This window comes from Syngnathus leptorhynchus, chromosome 6, assembly GCF_054491065.1.
Source record: "Syngnathus leptorhynchus isolate UIUO chromosome 6, UIUO_Slep, whole genome shotgun sequence".
Taxonomy (NCBI): Eukaryota; Metazoa; Chordata; class Actinopteri; order Syngnathiformes; family Syngnathidae; genus Syngnathus; species Syngnathus leptorhynchus.
The window spans coordinates 15,131,592-15,143,944 of NC_141200.1; the positions used below are offsets into that span (position 1 = coordinate 15,131,592).

The 12,353-nt window shown below is 48.1% G+C and overlaps 1 protein-coding gene across 2 annotated transcripts in view; it reads right to left on the minus strand.

The window, feature by feature from the left end:
* cfdp1 (chromatin remodeling protein CFDP1) overlaps positions 1 to 12,353 on the minus strand; it is a 35,491-nt gene that overhangs the window by 7,212 nt on the left and 15,926 nt on the right. Inside the window, exons 5-6 of one of the 2 annotated variants that reach the window (XM_085913597.1) lie at positions 12,198 to 12,323; positions 328 to 489 (exon numbers count right to left, since the gene is read on the minus strand). In XM_085913597.1, coding sequence (XP_085769723.1) covers positions 328 to 489; positions 12,198 to 12,323 — 288 coding nt within the window. The remainder of the gene's footprint in view (positions 1 to 327; positions 490 to 12,197; positions 12,324 to 12,353) is intronic. The other variant, XM_085913598.1, reaches the window with a different exon arrangement.

Here is a 12,353-nt window from a genome sequence, read left to right on the forward strand (position 1 = left end):
TGGTCCTTGAATCATCCATTTAAAAACCTACTTGAAAAAGTATTTGTGTTGAAAAAAATTGGGGTCCATGACCAAATCGCGTTAGACAGAAAGTTCCGTGGAATCGAAGCATGATCGAGGTTCAGGTGTTTTCAGAACGTTAACTTATTTTCCTGAGAGCAGTTGACAATTACTGTAAAATAACTTGACAATAACCACAAATGTTAAACATTCAATTGATAAATGGTAAACACAAAAATACACAAAATAGAAGAGGTTTTTTGAATATATTTCAGAGATGTAGTTAGTATAACAAAAAGGGATTATTACACATCACCAGTCTCTTACCCTTCTCTACCTCTGTTGTGGATTGCCAGCTCCTCTGTGATGCCCTCCTCGTATTTAAAAGCATCCCAGTCCAACTTTGACTTCTCCAATGTGCTCATTTTTTGTTTCTTTCCCCCAATTCGACTTAGTAAATTGGACATCCCTGCTGGCCGTTTGGAACTGCTAACACAAAATGGAAACATTTCTCTTTAGATTTTATACAATCACTATACAGCATGTGTTAATAGATACATACATATATATATTAGTGCTGGAAGATTATTTAAAATGTAATAAGGATTTAGATTTTGTCCCTCCTCAATCTTTAAAATCTTATGACAGACCACTCGAGTAGAGCAGCACGGTGCATTTACAAATGCCCAATATTCTCAAAGTAGTGTGAATGCACCATGTTGCTTGCACAGCAAATGTATAGCAATAGTATACTCTGCCATTCTCAAGCGTCCTTTAAGCTGTATAGTGACCAGTTGAAGTTTACTATAAAACAATACACAGCAAAAACAATTCTCTATTTAAAACATGGCTAAAAAATTAATTTTTTGTCATTCTTTTAGGCCAGGGGTAGAAAACTATGGCTCCATAGGAAAGCCCTGCCTGTTTTCCATGTCTCCCTGCTGCAACACATCTGATTCAAAATATGGCTCTTGTGAGACAAGCTTCCCTACCTATTGTAAGTGTTGTACTTGAACGAGTTAAATGAACAAAAGTTCATGAACTCTTTTATATTTTATATCATGAACTGAACGTAGCGCATTTTTGCTTTGTGAATGTTTCTGTGAATGGGCTCATTCTGTGGCCAATGAACGGTTTTTAAAGGGCAGTTAACTTTTGTTCAAGAGTGGCAGGTTTTCTCTTAGACTACAAAAGAAAACCCTGCTAAATGCACTGTTAACAAGGCTTAATTAACTGGGAAAAAATATCTCGCAATCCCAGCCACAAACAATTGCGTGACGCGCCCATCAAAACGCAACATATACTTGGAGGGAAAATAGCGCACGGTAACTCAGCAGCGCGACGACCAGCCCCACTCCCCCTTTTTCGTACAACTGTAACCAAAAGGTATCATTCCTATGAGAGCAATCAATAATTTAATTAAGTTATTTTTTGAGAAGTCTCAATGGCGTCGAACTCCAAATTACTCTGAATTAGATTGTTTTTTACTGTTTTAGTGTTTTAGATTGTTATTTCGTGAGTCGTCACCTTATTGTGGTGCAGGGGTTTGCGTGCCCCTATGATCCTAGGAGCCATGTTGTCTGGGGCTTTATGCCCCTGGTAGGGTCACCCATGGCAGAAGGGTCCTAGGTGAGGGGCCAGACAAAACACGGCTCAGAAGACCCCTTATGACGAATAAAATATATGGACCTCGTTTTCCCTCGCCCGACGTGGGTCACCGGTGCCCTCTCTGGAGCCAGGCCTGGAGGTGGGGCTCGAAGGCGAGCGCCTGGTGGCCGGGCCTTCGCCCATGGGGTCCGGTCGGGCATAGCTCAAAAAGAAAACGTGGGTCCCCCTTCCCATGGGCTCACCACCTGTAGGAGGGGCCAAAGGGGTCGGGTGCAAAGTGAGCTAGGCGGCGGCCAGAGGCGGGGACCTTGGCGGTCCGATCCCCGGCTGCAGAGGCTGGCTCTGGGGACATGGAATGTCACCTTTCTGGCTGGAAAGGAGCCCGAGCTGGTGTGTGAGGCAGAAAGGTTCCGACTATATATAGTCGGACTTGCCTCCACACATAGTTTGGGCTCTGGTACAAGCCCTCTCGAGAGGGGCTGGACTCTCTTCCACTCTGGAGTTGCCCAGGGTGAGAGGCGTCAAGCAGGTGTTGGCATACTTATTGCCCCCCGGCTGGGCGCCTGCACATTGGGGTTCACCCCGGTGAGCGAGAGGGTAGCCTCCCTCCGCCTTCGGGTGGGGGGGACGGGTCCTGACTGTTGTTTGTGTCTATCACCAAACGGCAGCTCAGAGTACCCACCCTTCTTAGAGTCCCTGGAGGAAGTGCTGGAGAGCGCTCCTTCTGGGGACTCCATCGTTCTACTGGGTGACTTCAATGCTCACGTGGGCAATGACAGTGAGACCTGGAAAGGCGTGAATGGGAGGAAGGCCAACCCACCCCCCCCACCCCCCCTATCTGAACCCGAGCCGTGTTCTATTATTGGATTTCTGTGCTCGACACGGATTTTCTATAATGAACACCATGTTCAAGCATAAGTGTGTCCATGTGTGCACTTGGCACCAGGACACCCTAGGCCGCAGTTTGTTGATCGACTTTGTAGTCAAAGTCAAAGTCCGCTTTATTGTCAATTCCTTCACATGCCAGGCACACAAAGAGATCGAAAGTACGTTTCCCACCGTCCCACGGTGACTAGACAGTACACAACACTCACATCAAATAGCACAAAGAGTAAAAACGAATCGACAAGAGCAACGAATAAGTAATAAGCAAATAACCCAAATAATAAACAATAAATAAATAAATAGACAAATAAGAGCAGCAAAAAGGAGCAAGCACGCTAATAGCAGACAGCCAGATCATAGCGCAAAAGAACAGGACGTCATGTAGCAGAGGGTGGAGGGGGGAGGGAATTCAGGATCCGGACAGCTTGGAGCACGAAGCTGTCCCTGAGTCTGGTGGTGCGGGTGCGCAGGCATCTGTATCTCTTCCTAGAGGGCAGAAGTACAAACAAAGAGTGAGCGGGGTGACTCTCATCACACGCAATCGCAGCCGCTTTGCGGGTGAGACGTGAGGCGTAAACTTCCTTCAGGGAGGGGAGTGGAGCCCCGATGATTTTACTCGCAGTGGTCACTATGCGCTGCAGGGCCTTCATGTTGTACTCAGAGCAGCCACCACCCCACACAGCGATGCAGCTGGAGAGGACGCTCTCAATGGTGCCACGGTAGAATGTGGTCATGACGGCGGGAGGAGCACCCGCCCGCCTGAGTTTCCGCAGAAAGTACAGGCAGCGCTGAGCCTTCTTCGCCAGCAACGCAGTGTTGGTGGTCCAGGAGAGGTCCTCACTGATGTGCACCCCTAGGAATCTGGTGCTACTCACTCTCTCCACCACAGCTCCGTCGACGGTCAGCGGCAGATGGTGGGCGTGACCCTTCCGGAAGTCAATGATAATCTCCTTGGTCTTGTTGACGTTCAGCAGAAGATTGTTGTCCCTGCACCAAGCGGCCAAAAGGTCGACCTCCGATCTGTAGTGAGTCTCGTCGCCACCGGTGATCAGACCCACCACAGTCGTGTCGTCGGCATATTTCAGCACGTGGTTGCTGCTCCAGGTCGCAGTGCAGTCATGCGTCAGCAGGGCGAAGAGCAGCGGACTGAGCACGCAGCCTTGAGGGGCCCCCGTGATGCTGCCGGAGACACTGTCACCCACACGCACTACTTGAGGCCTCTGACAGAGGAAGTCCAGTAGCCAGTTGCAAAGGGAGGTACTGAGGCCCAGCTTGTCAAGTTTGCAAATGAGACGCTGTGAACAATGGTGTTGAATGCAGAACTTAAGTCCACAAAGCAATCTCACATACGAGTCCCTGTTCTCCAGGTGGGTGAGGGCAGAGTGGAGGGCAGAGCAGATGGCATCCTCAGAGGACCGATTGCGTCGGAAGGCAAACTGGAAGGAGTCCACGGTGGGGGGAAGAACAGATCTGACGTGCGCCAAGACAAGCCTCTCAAAGCACTTCATGACGATGGGGGTCAGCGCCACAGGGCGGTAGTCATTGAAGCAGGAGGGAGCAGGATTTTTCAGCACAGGTATGATGGTGGCAGCCTTGAAGCAAGACGGGACGACGGCCCGCCGCAGGGAAATGTTAAAGATGTCCGTGAAGACATCCATCAGCTCCTCAGCGCAGTCCTTCAGCGCCCGTCCCGGGATGTTGTCCGGGCCCGCCGCCTTACGGGTGTTGATAGCAGCAAGCGTCCTCCTCACGCTAACGGCAGAGAGGCACAGAGGCTGCTCGTCCGGATGGGGAGGGGTCTTCAGCGGGCAAGTGGCGTTCTGAGCGTCGAAACAAGCAAAGAAGCAGTTCAGTTCGTTGAGCAGAGGGACGTCGCCCTCACAGCTCTGCGGCGCGGGCTTGTAGTCCGTGATAGTCTGTATGCCTCGCCACAGGCCCCGACCATCCCTGCTGTCTTTGAAGTGAGCAGTAATCTTGGAAGAGAACGCCTTTTTCGCATCCTTGATGCCCCGGGACAGTTTCGCCCTTGCTGATATCACGCTCGCTGTATCCACAGCCCTGTAGGCTTTGTCTCTGGCCCTCAGGAGCCCAAGGACAGCCCCTGTCAGCCATGGCTTCCAGTTAGCCCGAGTGACGACGTACTTTGTGAGGGTCACATTATCAATGCACTTAGCGATGTAAGAGGTCACAGAGTCAGCATACTCCTCAATGTCCGTCCGATTGTCGCAAGTGGCTGCCTGCTTAAACATTTCCCAGTCTGTAGTGCCAAAGCAGTCCCGAAGAGCATCAGAGGCCCCCTCAGGCCACACCCTAACACGTTTGCGAACCGGCCTGGAAGTTCTCACTCTCTCTCTGTACGCGGGGGTAAGCAGAACGGTGACGTGGTCAGAAAGTCCGATGTTGGGGAGGGGGGTGGCCTTGAAAGCTCCTTTATGTGCAGTGTAGACCAAGTCCAGGAAGCTGCCACCACGCGTTGGAAAAGTAACATGCTGGTGAAGCTTTGGAAAGACAGACTTCAGGTCAGCATGATTAAAATCACCAGCGAAGATGATGAGACCGTCAGGGTGCGCCGTCTGCTGATCACTGACAGCCCGATACAGTTCATTAAGGGCCGTGATCCTGTCACTTCCAACGTTGGAAGGCGGGATGTAGACCGCGACAAGCAGAATCGCAGTAAACTCCCTTGGTAGGTAAAAAGGACGGCACTTAACGATCACAAACTCCGCCAGTGGCGATCAGTGCCTGCATACCACTACAGAGTCCCGGCACCATTCATCGCGGATGTAGACACATATACCTCCTCCACGAGATTTCCCTCCTTCTTCAATTGCCCGGTCCGCTCGATAGCACGCCAGCCGCTCCAGTTGCACAGTAGAGTCCGGAATGTTGACATTCAGCCAAGTTTCAGTGAACACGAGCACGCAGCAGTTGCTCACTGCCCGGTTTGTGGATCTCAGAAGACGAATGTAATCCATCTTGTTGTCCAGCGACCGGACATTCGCCAGAAGAATGGAAGGCATCGCCGGGCGAGTTGGGTTCGCCGCTAGCCTGGCCCGGACGCCTCCGCGCTTTCCCCTCTTCTGCCTCCTCGCACACCGCTTCCGACGCTGCTTGTCCGGGGAAGGAGTAGCAGACGAGTCCGGCGATGATTCATGCCGGAGCAGTCCCAGTGACTTATGTCCCGTATCAAAGTACGAAACGCCGCAAAACTCGCTTTCGCCGATGTCGAGCAGAACCTGCCTGCTGTACTTGTAGCGCAACATGGCACGATCAGACAAACAAATAAAAATTTCTGACAAACACTTATTAAATGAACAAAACACCGATCGGTTGGGACGGAGAGAGGCCGCTGCGTGTGCACGCGCCGCCATCTTGAATTTCATCCAAGTCGTGTCATTGGATTTGCGGCCGCATGTTTTGGACACTCGGGTGAAGAGAGGGGAGGAGCTGTCAACTGCGGGACTCCGGAGACAGCTGACAGGTACTGGATGGCCAAGCGGAACGCGGCTTCGGCAGTTGCTGAGGCAAAAACCCGGGCGTGGGAGGAGTTTGGCGAGGCCATGGAGAATGATTTCCGGACGGCTTCAGGGAAATTCTGGTCCACAATCCGGCGTCTCAGGAGGGGGAAGCAGTGCACGGTCAACACTGTTTACAGTGGAGATGGTGTGCTGCTGACCTCGACTCGGGATGTCGTGAGTCGGTGGGGGGAATACTTTGAAGACCTCCTCAATTCCACCGACACGCCTTCCATTGTGGAAGCAGGGCCTGAAGACTCTGAGGCGGACTCTCCAATCTTGGAGGTTGAAGTCACGGAGGTAGTTAAAAAACTCCTCGGTGGCAAGGCCCCAGGGGTTGATGAGATCCGCCCGGAGTTCTTAAAGCGTCACCCTCTGGATGTTGTGGGGCTGTCATGGCTGACACGCCTCTACAGCATTGCGTGGACATCGGGGACGGTGCCTCTGGATTGGCAGACTGGTGTGGTGGTTCCCCTCTTTAAGAAGGGGGACCCGAGGGTGTGTTCCAATTACAGGGGAATCACACTCCTCAACCTCCCTGGTAAGGTCTATTCAGGGGTGCTGGAGAGGAGGATCCGTCGGGAGGTCGAGCCTCGGATTCAGGAGGAGCAGTGTGGCTTTCGTCCTGGCCGTGGAACAGTGGACCAGCTCTACACCCTCGGCAGGATCATTGAGGGTGCATGGGAGTTCGCCCAACCAGTCCACATGTGTTTTGTGGACTTGGAGAAGGCGTTCGACTGTGTCCCTCGGGAGGTTCTGTGGAAGGTGCTTCGGGAGTACGGGGTGCTGAGCCAACTGATAAGGGCGGTTCGGTCCATGTATCACCGATGCCAGAGTTTGGTCCGCATTTCCGGCAGTAAGTCGGATTCGTTCCCAGTGAGGGTTGGACCAAGGCTGCCCTTTGTCACCGATTCTGTTCATAATTTTTATGGACAGAATTTCTAGGCGCAGCCGAGGCGTTGAGGGGGTCCGGTTTGGGGACTTCAGCATCGTGTCACTGCTTTCTGCAGATGACGTGGTGCTGTTGGCTTCTTCAGGCCGTGATCTCCAGCTCTCACTGGAGCGGTTCGCAGCCGAGTGTGAAGCGGGAGGGTCAGCACCTCCAAATCCGAGTCCATGGTCCTCGGTCGGAAAAGGGTGGAATGCCCTCTCCGGATCGGGGATGAGATCCTGCCCCAAGTGGAGGAGTTCAAGTATCTTGGGGTCTTGTTCACGAGTGAGGGCAGGATGAAGCGCGAGATCGACAGGCGGATCGGTGCAGCGTCGGCAGTAATGCCGACTCTGTACCGGTCCGTCGTGGTGAAGAGAGAGCTGAGCCAAATGGCAAAGCTCTCCATTTACCGGTCGATCTACGCTCCTACCCTCACCTATGGTCACGAGCTATGGGTCGTGACTGAAAGAACGAGATCCAGGATACAAGCGGCCGAAATGAGTTTCCTCCGCAGGGTGTCCGGGCTCTCCCTTAGAGATAGGGTGAGAAGCTCTGTCATCCGGGAGAGACTCGGAGTAGAGCCGCTGCTCCTTCACGTTGAGAGAAGCCAGATGAGGTGGCTCGGGCATCTCATCAGGATGCCTCCTGGACGCCTCCCTGGAGAGGTGTTCCGGGCATGTCCCACCGGTAGGAGACCCCGGGGACGACCCAGGACGCGCTGGAGAGACTATGTCTCTCGGGTGGCCTGGGAACGCCTTGGGATTCCCCGGAATGAGCTGGATGAAATGGCTGGGGAGAGGAAGGTCTGGGAGTCCCTCCTAAAGCTGCTGCCCCCGCAACCCGACCCCGGATAAGCGGAAGAAGATGGATGGAGTTTGTTATTTGGGCTATGCATCTTTACCTTTGCACTTTTCTGTCCCACATCTGTCCCCTTTGCACTTTTATGTCCCAAGTTCTAAAGGTTTTCTGGTTCATTGGGCAAACAAGTTAAGAAAGGGTTATTCACAAAAAATGAATAGTGAGTTAAAGCCAATATAACGTTATTATCGTAAATTTTGGACTATAAGCCATGACTTTTTTCTCAAATTTTGAACCCTACGGCTTATAGTCTGGTGCATCTTATATATGATTTTTCCGTGATTTTTGTGATGACTTGATCACCTTTTTAAACTCGTAAAAAGCCTGTGGAATGCTGTTGTGCAGTACTGCTTTGCTGGGCGGAGGGATATGTGACTTGGTCACTGGGAAGAAAAGTGGTGTGTTGATAGCAAATAGTGCCGTATAATTCACACAAAGAAGAGACAGAACGAGATCAAGACGGACATGACTGAAAGGAAGCTTGTACACACAAACCGTCATTATGGGGGACAAAGGAAATTCATATTATACCGCTTTTAAGTTAAAGGCAGTCGATTTGGCCCATTGTTGATGACATCGCGTTGCGTCACCCTTTTCTTTCTTTATTTCCCAGTCACATCTACTCTGGAGCTATACGTGTAGCTCGCTAGTTTAATGTAACTTAGCGCTTCGTGCATGAATAAAATTAGCATGAACAGACCCTCATCATGGAAAATGCTAGAAGAAATGCATAAAAGCGACGACGAAAGAGTGACTGATAAAGTGCGTGGCGAAGGATATCTTAACGCTATTCAAATCAGACACTGAGGAGGAAGACTTCGATGGTTTCAGTGCACAGGAAAAAGATGAAAGCGATGAAGCTGTTTTTTTTTTTAACTTTTACTTTAACCAGCCCTGTTAATACTGTGCTACTGTGTTGCTGCTGTGACTTTTACCGGTATGGTTTTTTTTTTTAATCCAGCCCTACAGTATTAGTGCTGTGTTACTTCCATGTTGCTGCCGCATCACAGGCAGTGTTTGGAAAGAAATGTTAAGGTATTTTGTTAAAACTTTACAAAGGCTTTCTGTGGACAGTCTTTCTTTGTAAATAACTCACATGCACACTTCCGTGTTGCTGCTGTACTACTGCTGCGTCACAGGCAGTGTTTAGAAAGACATGTTAAAGTATGTTATTAAATCTTACTGTGTACTGTCTTTCTTTGTTAATAACTTGTGCGCACATGCGGTTTATAGTCCGGTGCGGCTTATATAAGAAAAATACTAAAATATACCAGAATGTTAGCTGGTGCGGTTTATAGTCCGGTGCGGCTTGTAGTCAGAAAATTACGTCTGTAATAGTCCGTAAATGTTTTGCACATTGAATACTTAATTGGTACATCCTTAGTTTACTACCTCAGTCTGGTACCTACAGCAGATTGTGTTTGCACACTCTGGACCAAAGTCAAGATTTTATTTTCATTCATTAAAGAAAAAGACAAGGTTCTGCATGTTTTCCCATTATGTGTGGTTGGGATGTCCAACATTAACTATTCAAAGAATTCATACTGCCCAAATAATAAACAACAAATTTTTTATTGACCTAATACCGTAATTTTCTGACTATAAGTCGCTCCGGACTATAAGTCGCACCAGCCATAAAATGCACAATAAAGTGAAAAAACCCCATATATAAGTCGCACCGGAGTATACATAAGTCGCACTTTTGGGGCAAATGTATTTGTCAAAATCCAACACCAAAAACAGACATGAACCAGCAACAACAGGCTAAACGATACGGTATGCTAACGTGACATATACACAAACGAGGAGCTGAGAACAGGCCTGACGTAACATTCAGAGTTATTCAAGTAAGTATGACATAAATAACACGTTTATCAAACCACCTAAATGTTGAACAGAGACTGTGATGTAACGAAGTCAAATTCCTTGTTTGGCACGCTCAAACATGGCGAATGAATTCTTCTTGAATCTTGAATCTGTGTCACTCCAATTCATTAAATCCATCGATCGTGCTTTATGTAAACTGTTGGAGTAATCTCGGGAAAGCCTTGGCCTGCCAGACCAGGGGGGCTTTACGAGTTTACGACTCTCCTTTAAACTAAATGCTTTCTATTTGGTTCAAGGAATGTCTTTTGATCCCCGTCAGCCTTATGTTTCCTTCCTGTCCTTATGTTACTTTTGTTTGTTTTGTAAGAAGTCTTCACTAACAATGAGCAGGGCATCTTTGTGTAGGCAAGATGTCCTTTGTTTAGTTTAAAGGGACTTCATTCCTTTTAGTAAACTGTAGCTTTGATTCATAGATTGTAGCTGATCGAAACTGGTTATATACAGTTTGAAGTAGTCACATTAAAGTTATCCCATATTTACTCAATGTTCGTGTAAGGAACTGTATACCAGTTACCTTACATTTAATTAATATGTGTTGAAATGTTTAAGTAGGGCTAGATATTCATTATCATGTGTTGTGTTAGTTTACTAAGAAGATAAACTTAGCAAGGGTTTAGTTGCATTGTTCCACAGGTAAGCGGCATTCAACGTGCTTCAAGTTATCTGATCACAGTCGAGGAGGAGTCTACCACCCATGGAGAAGACAACTGGTTGAGGGAAGAGAACAGACTCTGCAATCCCAATGCGGGGGTCGAGGGCCGACAATTAAGTGCTAAATCACACCACTATCTCCCCTCCCTTTAGTGTAGCAACGCCTCTGTAACCAGGGCAACCAAAACATTAAAAAGAGGAGCACGTGGAGGAGGAACTCAGAACTGATGGAGATTGTAACTGAGCTTCCTTTCTCTATCGTTCTCCTCGCGAGTAAACTCATCCTGGTTGTCTTCTCCTCTTCGTTCCAGCATGTGATTTAATGTCTGATCATACTTAGACCTAACATAAACAATGCCGCGTATCACCGCATATGCTGACGTCGGACCCGTTGTAAGTTGCATTTCTAATTATTCCACAGACCCATATAAAGATATATCAAGTATATTTCAAATAACTATCATATTACAACAATATCAAACCATCTGTGTCACTCCAAATCATTAAATACATCGATCAAATTCCTTGTTCTTTATGTCAACAACGCCGCGTGCGCTGCAGAGATCTAGTATATAACTATATTGTAGCGTTAACAAAGTACCGTGGGTTTGGTAAACGGCTCTTTATTAAACAAAACAAGAGTTCAACGAGCCAACAACGACTGAACTTCCAGCCACGGAGGTGAAAGAAAGCTCCGTAGCGTATGACCGGGCGTGCGTAAAAGCCATGTCCGAGCCCCATCCACCGTCCCTGGACAGCTACCCGGCCGAGCGCCGGCCCCCGACTTCCATCCACGGAGGTGAAAGAGAGCTCCCGTCGAGAAGGATCGAGCGTGCGTAAAAGCCATAATGGTTTTTCAAACCTTCTGTGTCATTCCAAATCATTAAATCCTTCAAACTCTTCGTCCTCCGTGTCACTTACAAACAAAGCCGCTAATGATGCCGGTAGTACGTGAGGCCCTTCATCATCTTTGTCATACCGTGATCAAATCCTTTGCCCTTTATGTAAACAACCGCCGCGCAGCACGGGTGACGTCACTTGCAAGGGATTGCGGAACCTACATCGCGGTTCGTTTATCGCGGTTTCACTACATCGGGGATTTTTGAGTTTTGAAAATTTGTGAAAAAAAATCACATATAAGTCGCTCCTGAGTATAAGTCGCCCCCCCCACCCAAACTATGACAAAAACCGCGATCTGTGGAATAATTAGAAATGCAATTTACAACTGGTCCGACGTCAGCATATGCGGCACATACGCTGCATTGTTTACATAAAGCACGATCGATGGATTTAATGAATTGGAGTGACACAGATGGTTTGATAAACGTGTTATTTATGTAATACTTACTTAAATAACTGAATGTTACGTTAGGCCCGTTCTCAGCTCCTCGTTTGTGTATATGTCACGTTAGCATACCGTATCGTTTAGCCTGTTGTTGCTGGTTCATATCTCTTTTTGGTGTTGGATTTTGACAAATACATTTGCCCCAAAAGTGCGACTTATGTATACTCCGGTGCGACTTATATATGGGGTTTTTTCACTTTATTGTGCATTTTATGCCTGGTTCGACTTATATTCTGGAGCGACTTATAGTCCGAAAATTACGGTACAAATGAAACAAATTTAAACTTGTTTAACTGTCAGCTATAATTTTACCATTTTTTTTTCCATTGTTTTTTTTTTCCATTATTTTTTCTTTTTTTTTTCTGGTGACAAGAAAGAAACTTTGCTTCTGTTAAGACTGTTGGTGAACGTCTGGCAAACATATTTGCGAACGAAAGACGATGAAAAATCAACATTCGTGCCCTTGCTGGTCAGTGCGATACGGACCTGATGGTTAGTGTTGTTTATCATACTGTACCTGGGGACAGGACAGGGTGCTTGGCTGGAAGAAGTGGGATTTTCTTCATCTATTTTATCTTTTGCACATTGGTTCTTCAAATGTATCTTTGCTTCTCTGGAGTCTGCTAGTACCTCTTTATTGACCCTAACAAAGCAAGAGACAGTGAATATGCAA